The sequence below is a fragment of the Lates calcarifer genome, linkage group LG23 (genome assembly GCF_001640805.2).
Source record: "Lates calcarifer isolate ASB-BC8 linkage group LG23, TLL_Latcal_v3, whole genome shotgun sequence".
NCBI lineage: Eukaryota > Metazoa > Chordata > Actinopteri > Centropomidae > Lates > Lates calcarifer.
Genome location: NC_066855.1, coordinates 10,117,996 through 10,136,619, shown reverse-complemented (window position 1 = coordinate 10,136,619; position 18,624 = coordinate 10,117,996). Strand labels below are relative to the sequence as shown.

The following is an 18,624-nucleotide window of genomic DNA, read 5'->3' as shown; positions in this document are numbered from 1 at the left end:
TTGAGTGAGAGGTGAAAGACTGGGTGTTTGACAAATATGTTATACAACCCAGGCAGATACAGTATAGCCACAATTACATTATCAAGGAATAATCCAATCCAATGCAGTTGAGAAAATTAAAATTTTATTTTATTTTCTTACATTGTTTTTGCCACTTCAGATGTCTTCAAAGAGCTTAGAGTGCATTAATTAAACAATGTATTACATATCAGCAGTATTTGAGAACATAGTCTTTGTATTTTTGTTTTGTGAGTCTGTGTGTGGACTCTTCTTCCTCTTTAAATCTAATCTCTACAAAAGTCACAGATGATTGAGCATCTGGTTGAAGAACTGCCTGTTCCAGTCTCAGTAATGAGTCACTGTTCTAGCTCCCAAATATTTAATCAAGGTTTTTGACAAATTAATTGAAGACCACCGTTTCACCACTTTTAATATTTTCCTGTGTACACCCTCAACAGAACAGTAACAGTGACATACTCTCTTTGTAAAGCTGTCACATAGATGAAGTCTCTGATACCCTGAGACGTTGATTCAAAGCGTTTTCTTCAGATTAAATTTTTTCACTTGTTCATTTTTACAATGCTATCAGCCTCTCCAACCCTCATCTGAATTTTGCCAATTAATAGCCAGACTAATGAATACTTTTATATTCAGAGGGAGTTAGGTTGACGATTCTGGACACAGAATCTTAGGATTAATTTCTACACCAAGGGCAAATTCCTATTCAGGAATGAGACCAACAGAAAATTCAGAAAGCTCTAGTACAGTTGACCCAAACAGGCACACCATTTTATGAAAGGGATAATGTGACATAATTGGAAAGCGCTTAAACAGTCAAGTGTACTTGTGTACGTCTGTACTTATAGATTTTCTTTTTCTTCTGCAGGATGGGCTGTAGAGTATCATTAAGTATCATTAAGCAGTGAAAAGACAAGTTTTTTTGTTCATTTTGAACCTTATTCATCTAAGTGAACTTTACTTCCTGATACTGTAGATTTTAATTTAACTTATATATAAGTTCACTGTATTCTGGACAATTGACTAATTGCTAAGCCCTAACCCTTTTAGTTACTGTTGGCATTAGGAGTATGATTTCTTTAAGATTATTTCATGTATAACTCTGTCTGCCTGCTTTGCTTACATTCTTGACTAGTCGATGTGTTACAGTGAACAGGGCTTCTTTTTAACCAGTAACTCACAAAATGTACAGTAGTTAGCTAATGAAATGCTCTGTGGCCTCGGAAGTAGGCAGAGTAGACAAAAACAATGTTTAAGCCATTCCTTATACGTTTTCTTGCGTTTTTGACACAATTTCTGGTTACAATTGTTTTACAAATTCCCTTATAGACCTTGAATGTTGAATCTCACAGAACGTCCAACAAATGATTTTATACACTCACTATTTTAAGTCTGTTAGTCTTACTTTTGTATGAAATTACACATGTACTGTAGAGCCCATATTTTTTCAGCTTCAGAGAGGTGCAGAGGAAGGGCAGGTTATGAGGCCGACCATTACAGCCGCTTGATGTGCTTAGTAATCTGAAGTACAATTAGATCTTAATGCAGCACATTTAAGCTCATCACAAATCCAATACCAATCAGTGATGTCCTTGGTGCTAAAATGGTGGCCAGTTTAGATATTGATCAGACACCATGTTGCTGATGAAAGTGTGGTGCAAGTTGTTTTACAATATTGATTAGTGGGGAACAAGGGAAGCTTTTTTTTTTCTTTCTTTTTTTGCAGAAATGGTGTCACTCTCAGGCAGTGACCTGACCACAGTATGCCTGTGCACAGTCTTTTAGAGAAAGTTTACTTTCTCTGCAATAATATATTGTTCTTATGTGGAAACAATATTATGGCATTTGCGGTGTTGATGATTTGCAGTGCTGTTATATTACTAAGGTTTACATCATATAAAAAATGTTTGGAATATTTTGGTACCACATGTGAATGGGATGGGCAAAATATTTTATTTTATATTTTTAGACAAAATAAGAATGATTTTTGCATTCCATTCAAAATTTTTATAATATAATCTAAAATCAAAGTGAAAAATCACTTAGCTGGAAAGCCTTAGATAAAGTTGGGGCTTGGTGTAATGTTGGGCTCATAAAATTTCCCCAGGGGTATGGATGTTTCTGGATTGTCTTTCAGTGTTTCCTCATTGATATCTTCTATTGATTTTTCTCTTCATACTGTAATAGCCCTGGGGTTGTACTGTATATTACTGTGCATGAACACAGTTTTTTTTCTTCTTCCAATTTTTCATTCTTTCTCACTCTTATACCCCTTAAAGTATATTATAGAGTGTTTCATTTTATAAAAAACAAAAGACCCCATTCCAGTCCTGGTTTTTAAATTGCAAACTCTACAAAGACTATAGCCACATACTGTAAAGCATCATATATCATCATTAGAATACTGATTACTGATGGATAAATGGCTGCATAATTGCTTTTAATTCACCTAAAATTTTTGGTTTTTATCCATGCTGTTTTTTGATTAGTGTTCACAATGTGTTCTACCCAGAACTCATAGTCCACTGTAGCCTCAGTTGATTTAGTCAGATTACAACTATTTTTCCAAAGTGCTGAAAAAAAAATCGACATATTTCTAGCAATAATGAGTTTATTTTAAAGAGTTGGATTATACGTAATAACCCACTGTCAGCCACCTTTTCTTTTGTTATAATGGAAAGCCCTGAAGCCCTGATATATATATATAATATGATCATAGTGTTTTCCTTCCTAAGTGCTGAAATTCAAAATGTCTTTTGTCTCTTTTCAGCATGATCAAAAATAAATATTGTACATTATGTGTTTATATATTATCATTGCAGTAGGGCATATTTCCCAAATCCATCCATCCATTCTGTATCCAATGTTTTGCTCATCTGTCATCTGTGTTTGATATTACAGCAACTGATGAGAGAGCGTCAGCAGATGGCCAGTCGTCCATTTGCCTCAGTTGCTGTTGCACTGGATGCCAGGGGAGAACAAACAGAACTGTTGCAGCCTGTGGTTGATGTGAGTCTTGCTTGCTTACACATTCACACACGCATACACTCAGATTATTATCACATTCATGCCAGTAGAATGTATGCAATAAAAGGGACTTGCAGTATACTTTTATCCACTCCCTGGATCAATAAGAAATCTGTCAATGATGGTCCTTTCTTCCCATGCCCCACTTCTTTATATGAAGTGTTCTCTGCAATCAGGGCTGTGGACTTGCTGACATTTTTCAATCGATGTTGAGAAAAATATCTTTTGTGTGAAATGATGTCCTAATGTTAAGATTTTTAAAGATTTATATGGATTTTTCAAAACTTTTTTTTTAAATTGATTGTTTTTTTTGTTCTTGTTTTTTAACAGTTGTTTTAATCTTGTTGCAAAGAAAAGATGGTCACTACTTTGAAAAGCATTGCTGATCTGAGGAGAGATTGCTCTGATATTAAAACAGTGACGTCAGGGTGGTTTTTGGAACATTTTATTGTTGTTCCTTGTCTTAACGTGTATTTTACTAAATGATTTTTGCCCTAATTTGTTCTCTTGGTCTGTTTACCAGGAATATGCTGCATAGTGCCTTGAACTCAAAATTAAATTAGAGTATCATACCATGAATGCTCATATGCTTTTGTGCTTATGAATTATTTTATACCATCCAGTCGCTCCCACTCCTCTTTATTCCTAGGATGTGAATACCTCCCATATAAACAGAGAGTAGTGAAGAAGTCTGGCAGTCGCGAGCTCAATGCCACATGGGATAAAAGCTTAGTTTAAAGCAATATGGAGAGCTGCATCCTCAAATTGACATTAGACGACCAGCAGTGTTGCCTCAGCCAGTGTCACCTGCTGCTAAGAGAAATAAAATCACCGTGGCAACCAGCAAAGAGGCACTATATTAGCTATTAGCGTAGCTTTGAGTGGTACTCACCATGCATTATGATATTGTGAAGGGCAATGTAAAGGGCAGTGTAAAGAGGAGAAAAACATTGCATCTTGGTCCTCTGAGTGCACTTCACTGTTGTACTTTTAAAGCAGTGAAGTATAGTCTGAACCTGAATGGTGCTGGAAAACACCGCTTTGCCTTGATTTAAGCGAACTGTTAGTTGTGTGTCCACCTGTTATTTAATAATTTGTCGTCCCTTCCCAGCTCAAAAACCAAAGACAGTGTTCTTGTTATAAAGTGCATTAAAGTAGTGACTTTGCATCCACTAGAGAGTATTGCTTTGAAAAATGTTCCAAGCTGTTTTGGAAATGATAACTGGGGAAAAAAAACCACATCTTCAGCCTCCTGTTTCTTGACCCTTTCAAGATGCAGAGTGAACCTATCAATGCTTGGCTTTCAGTCTTCACTTAGATGTCCATTCAGCTTCTAAGGAAGTTACTACTACAGAAGTATTGTTGCAGAAAACACCTGAGAACTTTGTTGTTTTGGAAATAATTTGCATGCCTGTGCCCTAAACTACTATAGCAGAACATAGATTACATTGTAAATGCAGCATACAGTGGTGCAAGAAAGCAACTTTCTTGCCAAATAGCTACATTGCCTAAATGTATTTTAAAAACATACAATCATTTTATTTGTACATATTTTTATATATGGAAGGATATTATCATATTCTGTCATAGCACATTGTAGCTTTTGTCAGCTTTTTTTGGCTACGTTGGTGTATTTTGGACTCAAATCGCTAAAAGCAAATCTACTTGGTTTTAAATGTGTAAATGCATATGTTGGACTATATACAGCTCCATCATATGCCCCGGCACCAGCTGAAGGTGGACCATATGATATGAGACGTAATTGTCTTTCATAAAGGTTAATTGGTCAGCATCTGGCACCACTTAGCTGTTGGAAGTATTTGTTGATGTCAAAGAGGACACTGATGCCACACAAGCATCACTGGTTTCCTAATTGTTTCACCAGCTCCATTTGGACTTTTAAGTCAGACCCACTCATTCACTGACATAATGTGAAGAGTGCACGCAGCACAGGTCGGTTTGGATATCTGAGGTCTGCTTAAAAAGTTTCTGTTGTAGTGACACAGTTTGGAATTAATTTCAGTGCTATAACCACACTAATAACTGATGCAGCTTGTACAGGAAGACACAGAAAGGTTTCAGTACCAGAATCCCCCCCCCCCCAACCACCCCCCACACACCCTTCCCAACACATGAAAACATTTAAGAGCTTATTCTCTGACTTTGCTGTCAGCACTGATCTCGCTGCATTAGTTAGTACCATCTCTCTGTTACAAATCTTTGCAGACCCTCCAGCTGGTCTGAGAGAAAATTATAACAGCCTTTGTGCCCATTTCCTCCATTTTTTGGTTGGTTTAAGCCCCCAAGAGACGGACATTGCTTTTAGTGACCAAGATGTCAGCAGCTGTTGGACAGAGAGCCAATCGGGCCCCAACGCTGCAGGCCTAGGCCTCGATGTCACAGATGTCTCTATTCACTATGGCCGGCATTCAGCATATGGAACCGCTAACGGGACAGCGAGTATGATGGATGACACCTGTCAGCAGGGGGAGAGGAAAGGAGATATGTTGGTTTGTGTGTGTTTGTATGGGTGTGTATGCATGTTTATGTGCTTGGATGACCATAATACAGTCCTCGCGCTTGATTAATGCGTAGCAGAAATGCAGGCTGTGTAATCCCCCTTTGGAAGATATGAAAATGAACACGGCAGTTTAAAAAAACCTTGGCAGAAAAGGCAGCGTTTCGATTGAAATGGAAAGGAATGAGTTATTAATGTTTTTATTTTCCTCCGCATTGTAGGAATACTTCTGTGATTCCAGATTAATTAAAGCATTTCACGGAAAAAAGAGAGTGAGAAGAAGAGGGGTGGCTTAACTTTGCTGTTATTACTGACTTTCACACAAACAAAAATGTGTTGTTTATACTCTCATGGCACAAATCACAGCATTGGTGTGACAGTACTTAATGTGGTTCTGTGTACCTCCAAAAAACAAAACAACGTTTTAACAATTTAATGTGAAATTGCATGCTCTAAGGTCATGTCATTTTGTCATGTAATTGCAAGTCATCATTGCATATGGACATTATTTTCCACCAAGGTTCTACCAATACCAACATTTATATTGAAAGGAATACTAATGAAATGATCAACCTTATTTATAAGCTGTTGTATTCCTTGCCATTCATGATGAACTTACCTTGATTAATGTAAAGATGGAGTCAGTATTTCTGCCATACAGCAGTGCTTCAGCTTCTTTTCTAAGTCTTACAAACCACAGTTTTGTCTCAGTGTAAATAATTTGTTTGCAACAGCTATAATGATGTTTCACTCAGTCATCCATGTAACTACAGCTTACAGTGGAATCTGCTTTAGTCAAAATTCAGCCTACGTTAAATTAGCCCTGCATGCATGAATGTAGATCACATAAGCTATTCATTAGGAGAATCACTTGAATGGTCATGAAATGGCAGTCAATTTAATTGCCCTTGTACAGTATGTCAGCAGTAGATCTCGTACTGTATGTGCCTTGATCTTGAGTTTTACCGGGCAGATGCATGACAATATTGTGTTCTCTGATGTGGCATAATTGGGTTGAGTAACAATGCACACAATGTCTGGGACACAGAAACGTGTCTTTCACGTACAGTATGACTCGTGTCAGAAACTGAATTTTAGCTTCCTAGCATTTACTCTCACATGGTGCTTATGAGCATTAGATATACTGGAGTGTCAAATACATGTGGATTAGAGACAACTAGACCTGATGTGTAGTCTTGAAGATACTTGAGGTCCCTTGTACTTATGAATGTACATATAACAATTGATTAATAATAAGCGTGTGTCTGTTCCATTTAGTCCACTTTTCTGTTTGTACTTTGGTCTAACCCTCCATTTTTTAAAAATGCCCTCACCTTTGTCCTGCACTCCATTCTCCTTGTCTTTCTGTCCCTCTGTATTAGTTCCAGCTGATTAGTAATACAGACAAATGGAAAACAAGCTGGGCCAATGATGACAGCATTCATAACCTCAGGAAATTATTTGAATTCTGCAAAGAGGGCTCTCTTTTAATGAAGGACAAAGCCAGTACTTCTCACAATACACTTTCAATAGCATGTGTACCAAAAATTATACATCAAAAGGTGTCACATAATGAGCTGAGACATTTACTGCTATACTCCTCCTTAGCTTTACCTTCGTTAATCAGCTCCTTGATGCTGGTCAGTAATATTCAGTACACTGTGCTCTCTTCTATTCATACATCCCCCTCCTCTTTCAGTGTTTGTGAGGTAAAATTCCCAAATAAGGAAGAGTAAAATCCCAGTAAGATAAAGAACCCAAACAAGTTTCTGGCAATTTTTTTCTGCTTGTGTGACAAAGATGCCAATACAGTAGCCTCTGCATGTATAGTATAATTAGAATACAATGATACATGATCACATTCCTGACCATACTTATCCCTTGTGTGTTCATCTTCATGTCTATCCTTATTATGAGGCTCAGCATGTTAAATGGATTTTTAAGCAGACTCGCCTGCTTTTTGGTTTTAAACTCAGCTAAAGTCTGATGCACATGACAACACCCTCAATACCCTGAATAACAGAGAAACATATTGTAGTTGTTAACTGTGGCATTTGAAATGGCAAAGTTAATTAGCAATTGCATGGGAAATTACACTGCATGCTGCACAAGAAACAGGACTGCACTTTTGATTAAAGGACTCCATACTGCAAAAAGTGGCAACACAGAATTTTAGTTAGTTTTTTTTTTATTTTATTTATTTATTATTTTTTTTTTTATTTATACTTAATATACTGTATGCTATATATCCAGTATATCAAGGCTTTTGGAGCCAACGCTCCAAAATTGTAGCTTTTTATACACAAGGTATAGACAAGGTAGCGTCAGTGTTTTGTTTTTGCTGTTTGCACAGGGTGAAATATACAACAAATTCCAGTGGAACATGAAAATACAAATTACCGCTTCCTGCCTCTGATTCTCTCATGTTTTAATGCATGTTCTTGCGCATCCCCATTTTTCTCCCATTTCGCTGCCTGTTTCATCTCCATTTTAGATTCAGGCAGACACGAAGAAAAAAAAGTCAGTTCCATTCAGACATGTTATTATTCCCCAATTTCTTTCCCCTCATCCAATCCACGCTGCGAAACCCTTGACATTCATTATCAGGATGACATGTTTTTCACGCTTGAGACGAGCAGTTTTGGCCATTAACGCCGAGGGTAGGTCATTGCCTCAACACGTGGACCGTCTGACAGGGACACACTCAAGTGTTTTTGTTGTGTGACCAATCAAACCATTTGTCTCAGGAGGAGGGAGGCTCGTCTTAAATGCAGCAACTCCAGCTGCTAAAATCAGTGACCGTTTATACTTTTTTTTATGTGTATCTGTTTTATGCTTTTTGCCTTTAATATTTCAGCACAAATGACTGTTTTTGGCGTTGTCTGTGCAGAACACAGGATGTAGTTCATCATAGTCAAATGATTTACAGTAAAATCAGAATAAACCAATGAATATTTTTCTGTTGTGTTTCCTGTCAGGGTGTCCCTAAACCTGTTGCGATGGAGCCGTGTTCAGGAGGGAAAGCTGCTGTGTTAACTGTCCTCATGCGTCTGCCCTCTGGGCCCTCAGGCTTACCTCCACCAGGACAGTCAGGTACAGTGACTGCCATAGGTATTCGAAATCTGTGTCTTAAAGACCACATTTATTAGCCAGACACTACTGTGAGTGAGTTTTAGAACAAGCAAAAAAAAAAAAAAAAGGTTTGTGTCATGAAAAACATTCATACGCAAAGCTTAGATTTTGATTGGAATGATTTCAATCATCTGGTGTTTTGAAGTTCTGTAATTTATTCTTTTTAGTTAACACATACTGACTCGGTGAAGATGAACAAAGCAATTTTTAGAAATTGCCTCTTTTGCACCACTCATTTTTCGTGCTTTTCTTCCCCTCTTCAGGACTCATTGTTGCCAGTGCGCTGATAGACGTCTCGCAGCAGAAACCAACAGATTTTAAGGACAAGTCCCAAGCGTTAAAGAACCGAAAAGCCCTTCCTCCCGCACACCAAGGCACCTGCGTCTGAGTCTCAACCCGTCAATCCATTGGGTTTCCTTTTTAAAAAAATAAAAATAAAAAAATCCACCTGAGGTCATGTTGCACCGACTTGTCAAATGTCCCGGTTGGAAACCTTTCCAGAGACAAGAGATGGCAACATGTAGGGGATTATATCATTTGGCTGCTACCACTGAAGTTTTAGCATCCCAAGAGCACAACTCTTGTTACCTGTTCTACATATGTCATCCTCAGAAATCCTTCTCCAACCTTCGTGACAGCATCTTTCCCTTTAGCTTGGACAGTCATTATCTCAAAACTGAGTGGGAACCTGCCTGATCAGTGATATCAGAGACAGATTCATCAGGAGGATCTGCACCTACCGAAGCTTCCATCATCCATTTGCTCAGCAGGAGGGTCTGTACATTGGGTTGTATCAAACTGATTTCCCTCACACTGTGCTGGGAATTGAAACAGAAGATGGAAAATGGTTGGTAGATAGCCAGTACATGCTGCCGGGGGGGTGGGGGTGGGGGGGCATCTGTCCTTCGTTTTGCTTGCCAACAAGTGGTATTCTATGGTGCTAAAGCATTTAGTTTTCATGACAAGCCTGACTCTTAATTTCAGTCTCTGCTGTATGGACTGAATTCATTCTGCCTTTTTTTTCTGTGTGTGTTTGGGAGGTGGGGTGGGGTGAGGTGGGGGGGCAGGCCTTGACTCTCTTTAACATCTCACAACCAAATGATAGTGTTTTAACGACTAGAGTATTTTATCACACCCCTTTGGTTTGCCAATTCCCATTAATGATCTCTTTTAGCATTACCTGTACATACGTATCATCCACCCAGCTGAAGCTAATGTCTGTATTTTCTGTGGAATACAATGTATAAAATGCTGCAGAGACACGAGACTGCAATCACTACCGGCGGCATGTGGGTGAAAGACTGCAAAAAGTCGGAGGAGGCACGAACAAATCATCAGTCGTCAAAGTAGAGCATGGAAAACACAGAAACTTAAGAAAAGTTAGATGCATTTTATTAGCAAACTGGGAGTTTCATTAGCGACAAAAATCCAGATTTTTTTTTTTTTTTTCCCCAGTGTGCTCACTTTTGAAGAAGTTACATAATGCAGAGAAACACTGAAGCTCTGGTAAATTCTTTACTGTAGTTTGTAATTGTATCATTTTGCTGTGCAACTTGGACATTTGGCTTTTGAACTTGCCCTTGGATTGATGTGGTGGGCGGATGCCGTTTAGGAGAAAGACGTCTGCATAATAAAATTAGACCAGGGACATCATGCTCCTCTGGCTGTTTACTAGTTTGTTTTGTAAGTTTTTTTAAGAGTCCTCTGAAGCTATGACTTTATTTCCATCTTTGAGTACAAGGAGTTACGTTACCTTTTATATAATGCCTTGGCTTTCCATGAAGTCCTATGGAATGGGGGAGTGAGGGGGGGCATGTTGATCTGCAGAAATTTTCAAAGCTGTCAACCATTTTTAGCCCCGACTCCATCCCGAGCTGTACAGTGTCTTGTTGGAACAAATGTGAGTCTTTGTCACTCTTATCTCTCGAGATTTCATGTGTTTGTCAGGTTTTTATGACAGAATGGCAAGAGATTATCATTTATTTTAGGCCTTGTCACCTGTTACTATATCTATGATAAATTGTAAGTCTTTTGCTACACTTGTGAAAAGAGCATTTCTGTTAATATTTTTTGTTTTGATATTTAACAGATTCCTGTGTAATAGCGCATTTAACTTGATTTTATTCTCAACTTAAATCAGTCGTTTTAATGTCAACTCTTTTTGAATGGTGCATCTTTAAAGACTTTATGGGCATTGTCTTGCTTTTTGTTGCAAAGTGGTCATTATGATGCATTTCATAAGGGTAGTATGCCAGCTAATGTGTTTTTATTTTGTGTTTGTAGAGTAATCCTTTAACAGTGTCATTACACAGGAATCAGGGTCTCACTGTACCGTGAAAAAAGATGAGAAACTGCATATCAGTAATCTTCAGTGTATTTTAAAGATGGACAACATGCCAGAAAATAAAAAAAAAAAACAGACCTGAGAATCATTTGTACAGCACATCTCTTGTCTTTCCACTGCCTCTGTCTGTCTGGTGTTCACTGCCTCTGAAGCTTAAACGTCCAATTTGTAATTGCATTCTGGTGCCCACTGTTCAACACTGGTTGATTGCCTCAGCTAAAGATAATTATTCCCTCTGAAAGTGACTGAGTGAGAAACCCAAAACCAGAGTTGAATTGTGGTATATTTTGTATCTGTGCAAGTTTCTTTCTCTCTCTTTTTTTTTTTAAACACAGCTACAGTAAAACACAAGCAATCGAAAGTGAAAATCACAAAAGTTGAATCATTTCTTGGTTGCTTCTTGTGAAATTTAAAACATTTGTTTTACATAACTGACTCCAACTCTAAGACTGAATTAAAATGCAGTCACTAACGAGTTAAAAGATTAAGGCATCTTCTCAAGTTGTATTTGAGAAATGTCAAATAGAAATGAAATAAAGCAACAGTCACATTAACTTTTGGATAAGGTATTTTTATAGTCTGTATACTTAAATATTTTATATTTGCTTATATTTTCTCAAAAATGACATCTCAGACATGTCAGTGAACCCTGTTGCTAAGGATTTTATCATCTAATCTGTGTTGTAACAGTTCTGATAAGAGGCAGAAAGATTTCAAACCCAAAAGCAGACACTCTGACATGGCTGGTTATAAGTCAAAGCTAGTTTTACCTTTTTAATATTCAGCAGGCATGCAGTCAGAAGAAGCAAACAAATGCAGAGTTGAAAAGGAAAACGTATGTTAATTAGACACATATGTTATAAAACCAAATTATCTTGTAAAAGTTTAAACTGTAGACGATGTCAGTCTCACTGTAGAGGAAATTTCAGACAACATGCAAAAAACAAATTTAAAAAAAAAAAAAAAATTTCACCCTCAAGGTTCATCTCAGGCTAAACCATGTGACAAAAAATGGATATGTGGCATCAGCCTGTTTAAAATGCTTGTCCTTTAATGTTCTGTCACCTCTCACAATGCTGTTGAAGTGCTCCCTCTTCAACATCAAGGGTGTGCATTTGAACAGGGATGTAAAGAAAAGGGATGCAGCCTGCCCAAGTGCTACTCTGGATAATCCTCACTTACACTCCACAGTATATTTATTGGCTGCAGGCACTTTTGAAGAAAAGCCACTAGGACCCTAAATGGTTGCTTACGATGTGGGTAAAATATAATGCTCTTGATGGCAAGATATCTGACAAAATAAACCCATTTAGTACCATGAGGTTTGAAGGGTACACATATAATGTACTTGTTTTTTTCTGAAGATTTTACACCTTGTCCCTTTTAAACCAGTATTTTCACAAATTGTATGCCGCATAGTCAATAAAACATGTTGCTTTTCACTCTCCCAGTATCAAGTATTCAACAGAATGGGTATTTGGGCGTGTACTCATCCCCTCAATTTGTCTGTTAAAACAGAATCTACGTGCCCTGCTGTGTGTACTTCCAGCACAGATGTTAAAAAAAGGGAGGTGACAGCTCTGGAGGTGACAGGTGGTCTTAAACCATCACCGCAATTTTTGCCTGCGCACATGGCAGCCAGTTGTACATGTGAAGTTGTGTGCGGCTCCCGTAAATCCTCTCCTGCTGTTTCAGTGATGTTGACAAACAGACACTGTGAAATGTTTTTTGAAATTGGTACATTAGAGCAATTTTTTTGACATTTCTGCAGCAGCCAGCATAGTTAAATAATGACCAGCGAATGATGAATAAATTTAAACATACAAATAAAATGACTAGCTGCACTGAATGGTTTTAGAGGGGATCACATTGGAATATTCAACAAAACCAACACTGGTTTTAAGTAGTATTGTCTCATATTCCCATGATGTTGTGAGGACAGAATAACATAATTTCATTATAATACAATGTTCTGCTAGGAAACCTTGGGTCCTGACATTCATCCAAACTCGCCAGATCCCAACTTGATCCAGTATCTGTGGAATGATCCCGAATAATCCAGATCCATGGAGGCCCCACAGGACCCACAAGACCCAAACGATCTGCTGCCAGTGCCACAGGACACCCCCTGAGGTCCCATGTTCACGCCTTTACAGGTCAGAGCTGCTTTGGCAGCACGAGGGGGGACCTTCACAGTAGTAGGTAGGTCTCACAGATGCTGGATCAGATTGGTATCTGGTGAGTTTGGAGGTCAGGCTAACACCTTGGGCTTTTTGTCGTGTTCCTTGAGACATTTTTTAGCACATTTCAGATCTGGTTGGAGCCTTGTCCTGCTGCACACCAGGGAGCTGTGAGTTTCAAACAAAAAGCTCATCACGCCAACAGTTTAAAGAGCATTCAGCCTCACTTTGTCTTATGAAGATCTTACAGATATCCAATGCAACACACCTCGTAAAGCTTTAAAGATGCTTTGCTTTGAAATGCATATGTACATTTTTGCAACATGTCCTTTATAGCCAGTGTGAGCACCATTCAGTTTTTTATCCACTGTAATCCACTAATAGCTACATGTGGACACCAGGGCCAGGTAATTGGCTCAGTGTTTGAATCTGAGGGCTTTAGACCAAACAGGCTGTTGGCTTTTCCAAAGTGTGACTAGCTGTCGTTTTTCAAAATGACAGTTGGGCAAACAGAGGTCATTGCTAAGTACTGGAAAGGGACGTGCTGAAAATATTCAGAGTGATTGCTGTGCTGAACCTGAGTCACTGTTGGCAAACAGACATCCAGTCTGGTCCAATTCTGATCGTCTGGCAATTACTGATTTATATTTTAACTCCGCTCAGCCTTTTCCTTAGTGTCGTCTGTAGTCCCTCCATACTTGGTAATCTGTCGCTTAGTTAACATTGCATTGGTTTTTCTCATTATGTTTTGGGCAGTTGACCAATTATAGTTTCGGATTTAATTAATCATAATGAAAATATTTATCAATGGGAAATGCCTTGTTTCATTTTAGCTTCCTGGTCAGTCGGAATAGGATTCACAGCAGCATTCACAGTGTTGTTGAGAACAGAGTGCAGAACTGGAGGGGGAATGGGAAGTTATAAGTACAGTGTTCTCTGAAGAATGGAAATGTAATCTTAGCCCCACTGACACCTAAATTATGTAAAAAATGGTTTACGTACACACTGAATACTACTTCAAAGTTTGCTTGCTTTTGTGTGGGACCTGGTTACAGTTACATACAGAAACCACAGCCTTTATCAGAACAACACTTGAGGCTTTTTCACCTGTGTTTTAGGATATACATCTTAGATTCAGTGTTATAGAACAAACTAATGTTCCTTTCTTTTAGATTGGAATAGTTTAATTATTTGAAAAAGAAAATGTGTTCCCAGCCGACTGCTCCCGAATGAATCGTAGTAATTACTTGAACTCATCATTCAAAGTTGAAATCTAAATTCTAATATCGATTCCTAACTTCATCCCTCTACATGACCTCAGCTGCACGGCCACTTTTTTCAATGACTTGTTTTTCTCTTCTGGTGAGTCAAAGTCAAATCGCTGTGCATCAATGTCAGTGTTTATCCCCTTCTTCTTAAAAATACAACCTAATTCAGTTTCCTTTCTTCTTGCCCCGATAACATTACAAAACATTCCAGACATGAATTAGATAAAAAGGTGGTTTGGTGTGTGGGAGGCCTTGACCTTGTCCTTTGTGGAAGTTGTTACACTTGCACTTAATTCAACCACCAGATGGCAACACATAAGTAAATCTGCATCACAGGTTTGATTGTCATGCGTAGTACAAATCCAGTTTTGCTAGTTGCATTGACTGTATCAGGTTGATAGTATGTTAATGGTGCCTCATGGCTCAATGCAGAATTTGAGGCTCCTGAGCCCCTCGATTCACTTATTATGTGAGAGTATGGATTTTTATCCATGTTTGTCTTGGTTCGTTTCCAGTATTACCAAGAGATGGTGATTAATCTGTCACTTTCAGTAATATAAATTATGGGGGTGTGTCAGCAGACAAATCTGCCAAAACATCCAATATAATCCTATTGGATTTTTTTTTTTGCCTGCTAGAAGATTTTGGATGCCAGTGCACATTGTAAATCAAACCGTCCAGGCCTTAAACTTAAGGAGGTATTAATGTCTTAACATTTAATAGTGAGAGTAAACGAAATGTACTAACAACTACCTGTGAGGTACAGTACTGTATGTTATTTATTGTGGATCATGCATGCCGCTACCACCTCATCATGACTACTGAACTTCACATTATGAAGAATCAATATAAGGTTTCAGAGGCAAATGTTATGTTTTCTAGAAGGTGAAACCCTATTCTGCATTTTCACATCAATCTGTAATGCTGATGTATACTGTGTGGTGAAGCTATACAATTTCCCACATTTTGGAAAAGTCCCTTTACTCATATCAATGCGCATGTGTGCTGCATTCAAGCGAAGTTGGCAAAACAGGAAAAACTAAGAATACAGTAATGCCGCCTGTCAAATAAAAATATAGCCTAAATTTTTTATTGTGGTACGTATTTATGGCAGTTCATTAGCAAAGTAAAACTGATAAACTATAAAGAAACTGTGCTGGCCTTGTTTACGTTTGTAGTGATTGAAATCAGCCAGTATTGAACTTGCTTGCGTTGAACTAGCCCCATTAAAGCTCTGTCCTAATTAGACACCATCTTGTGGACACCTGCGCACTTCGCGACAACTTGAAGAAAATTTAGCGGTTAGAAAATCTCTAGATATTCCAGGTTGAAGTGGATATTTTTTTACTAAACCGGTCGGTCCTGTGGACGGTATTTAACGTACTTGCGATATTAGGTGAATAACACAACTGCAACAAGGCGGACTGTTTAATTTAACCTGACCTCTCTTTTACTTTGTTAGCTGCTGCGTCGCGAGTTTATGAAGAACTCTGTAACTTTGCTTTAAGCTAAGTTTCCCTGCCAGAAATACAGTAATGGCGCTTCAGGACACCTTCATGGAGGAATTATTGTGTCTTTGCTACAAACTTGAAGCGGTGTGCGCTCCTGGGACTGTGGACACTGGGACTGGGACCACGCTGCTGAGATGTGGAGGGTGGTTACCTTTCTTCAGCAAGGTAAGACTTTTCTGCGTATGTGTACACAGTGAGTGTCGTGTTTTTTCAGTTCCTGTTTCCTGTTTGTGTGCCTCAGGTCCTACAGATGTGTTGGTATTTGCTGGTAGCAAAATCCTCTTTTGTGTGCAGTATTTGCTTGGTATTCTTTTAGCGACTGAGCTCATTCTTCTTTGGTTGTTTTGCAAGTGCATCATGGTATTTTGGTTTACATAAACAGTGAGTTTCATGCATGTTGTGACCTGGCTGTTGCTGTTGCTGTTGTTTTGTGGGGTCTGTTGGTCTGCTGCAGTTTCTGTCTGTATATGTGCTAAGGATTTTATCCCAAATCACTGTCCGTACATGACCTTTGCTTTGCTGTTTTTCGTATCATAATTGCATCTAAAGAGCTGTGTGGATTATGTTGTTACTCCACTCATCTGCCGTAAGATTTATCCATGTACAAATGGTCATCTGCTCCTTATCAATGCTACATAGCATTTCAGGTGAGACTTCTCCAAACAATGTTTTTTTAGTTAGCTGAAAAAGTTTGACTCAATAATCTGCTGTATATCTGTTTTTTTTTTCCAGCAGCATAAATTGATTGCTGGATTTGGATTTATCCATCTCGGTTAACTAAACAATTTGCTCAGCCAGGACATGAGCCATGTGGGCCAGTGTCTGGCTCTGTATCTAATTTGGCTTTGAGGAGGATGCTTATTATGGCCACTCCCTATTCCTGCCATGTTGAACTTAGTGTATGCTTGTGGGAAGTGATAGAAGTCAGAGCCTATTTTCCAAATATTAACTCACACATTTAGTTTTCACATAAATAATGCTGATATCAACTAGCCTGAAAACACAAGTTTTAGTCAACTAATTTATTATATTACTTATACGTTATTTTTTAAAATCATGTTTCTGTAACGATTAGCCACCAGCTGACCAAACACCAATTTCCATGGTCACAGTGTCAAGGTCTCGGGGGTAGCTGCTGTTGAAACAGAAAAATAGTATGGAATATGTCCTTTTAATCTGTTATTATTTTTGACAGAACCCATTTTCAGTAGGGACAAGTGATAGTTAAAATGCCATTATGCAATAAGAAAGCTGATTTGTACCTTCTTGATGAAGTGGATGTTTGTGACTAGACCAAGAGGACAACATAGTAGAAAACACATGGATAAGGATGTTAACTACACTGTGGCCAGAAGGAGAGTCTGCAGTCTTTGAAAATGAATGGACTTCAGTAATTTAAAAGGAAGCAGGAGCAAATTCTCATATGGGAGAGTCATTACTTTGATTGAGAACAGCTGGTGTCACAATCTCGGTTTCACCCCAGGTTGCCCTTTGTGGAAATGGCGCTCTCCATGGTGCTGAGCTACTGGCTAAGAGGCATGACAGTCCACAGTTTTGTGCTTAGTATTACTCAAACAGAGACTCAAGTTCCTCAGTGAGGCCTTTTATTTTTGAAAGGTTTATAAGCCCCTTTATCATCTCAGGACAAGCACAGTGAAACATGGTCTGATCAGTAAGTGTTAGCATATAGCTTGTCCATGTAACAAAGCATTGCTTGCAAACTCGTATAACCACTTCATTGGAATAACCATATGCAGTGCTTAGCAACAGGAGTCTTTTTATAGGTAACAATTGCAGTGGGTAATTTGCTGGATTAGAACATTTTAATTGACATTTGTAAGCGTCTTTAAACTTAGGTAAGTTAGATGGAGAAAATAATAGGATAATAGTAGACCTGCTTTAAGTTCCTATTAAAAAACCATAGATAATCTGAGAAATTACAGTTTTATCATGTTTCCAGATAATTTAATCTAAATAGAAATAAAATACCATACCATATACCATAATATCTACCATATGATGGGGCCACAGTGTCAGATGACAAGTCATCAGCTTACTGTACCCTGACATGTGACTAGGTCATATCAGTCTTGCCATACAGTACTTAATTTCTTCACCTGACATTCTTTTGCCATCACGGTTGATCGTACATGTTTATTGTCTAGCAGTCCTTTTGTCAACAAATTCCATAATCAGTTAACTGGTTAAGTTAACCATTAGTTGCAGCCCTACTGTTATAGCCTACACTTTTCTGACTATTTCAAGTGCTATCATGTCGTCCTCAGCCTGTGTGCTAAAAGGTCATCTTATCCAGCTCTGTCATATTTACTCTAGTCGGTTTTCTTAATCCATCCAGGAATTTAAAAAGTTTTCAGCATCTTCCATCTTTTCAGTTGTGTAGAGCTTATGGCTTTGGCTTCAGTGTGCAATCAAGGACCTGCATTATTATCTCTTATCTTTGCTCCTGCATTGCTCTGGAGAAGATGTGAGGGGAAGCATCTCAAAATAACTGATGCCATGGAGTGTTTACTGTGAAACGTCAGGCACACCCTGACATTTGGGCACCAAAAAAAAAAAAAAAAGTAATAAAGCGAAATTGCTGCTGCTCTCCTGGTTAATGGAAAAG

The 18,624-nt window shown here is 38.4% G+C and overlaps 1 protein-coding gene across 1 annotated transcript in view; it reads left to right on the top strand.

Annotated features, from left to right (window-relative positions):
- Positions 1 to 11,138, top strand: part of atrnl1b (attractin-like 1b) — a 59,493-nt gene extending 48,355 nt beyond the window's left edge. Inside the window, exons 27-29 of the mRNA XM_018698737.2 lie at positions 2,920 to 3,027; positions 8,542 to 8,656; positions 8,959 to 11,138. Of these exons, the coding sequence (XP_018554253.1) occupies positions 2,920 to 3,027; positions 8,542 to 8,656; positions 8,959 to 9,083 (348 nt within the window). The 3' untranslated portion in view covers positions 9,084 to 11,138. The remainder of the gene's footprint in view (positions 1 to 2,919; positions 3,028 to 8,541; positions 8,657 to 8,958) is intronic.
- The last annotated feature ends 7,486 nt before the right edge of the window (positions 11,139 to 18,624 follow it).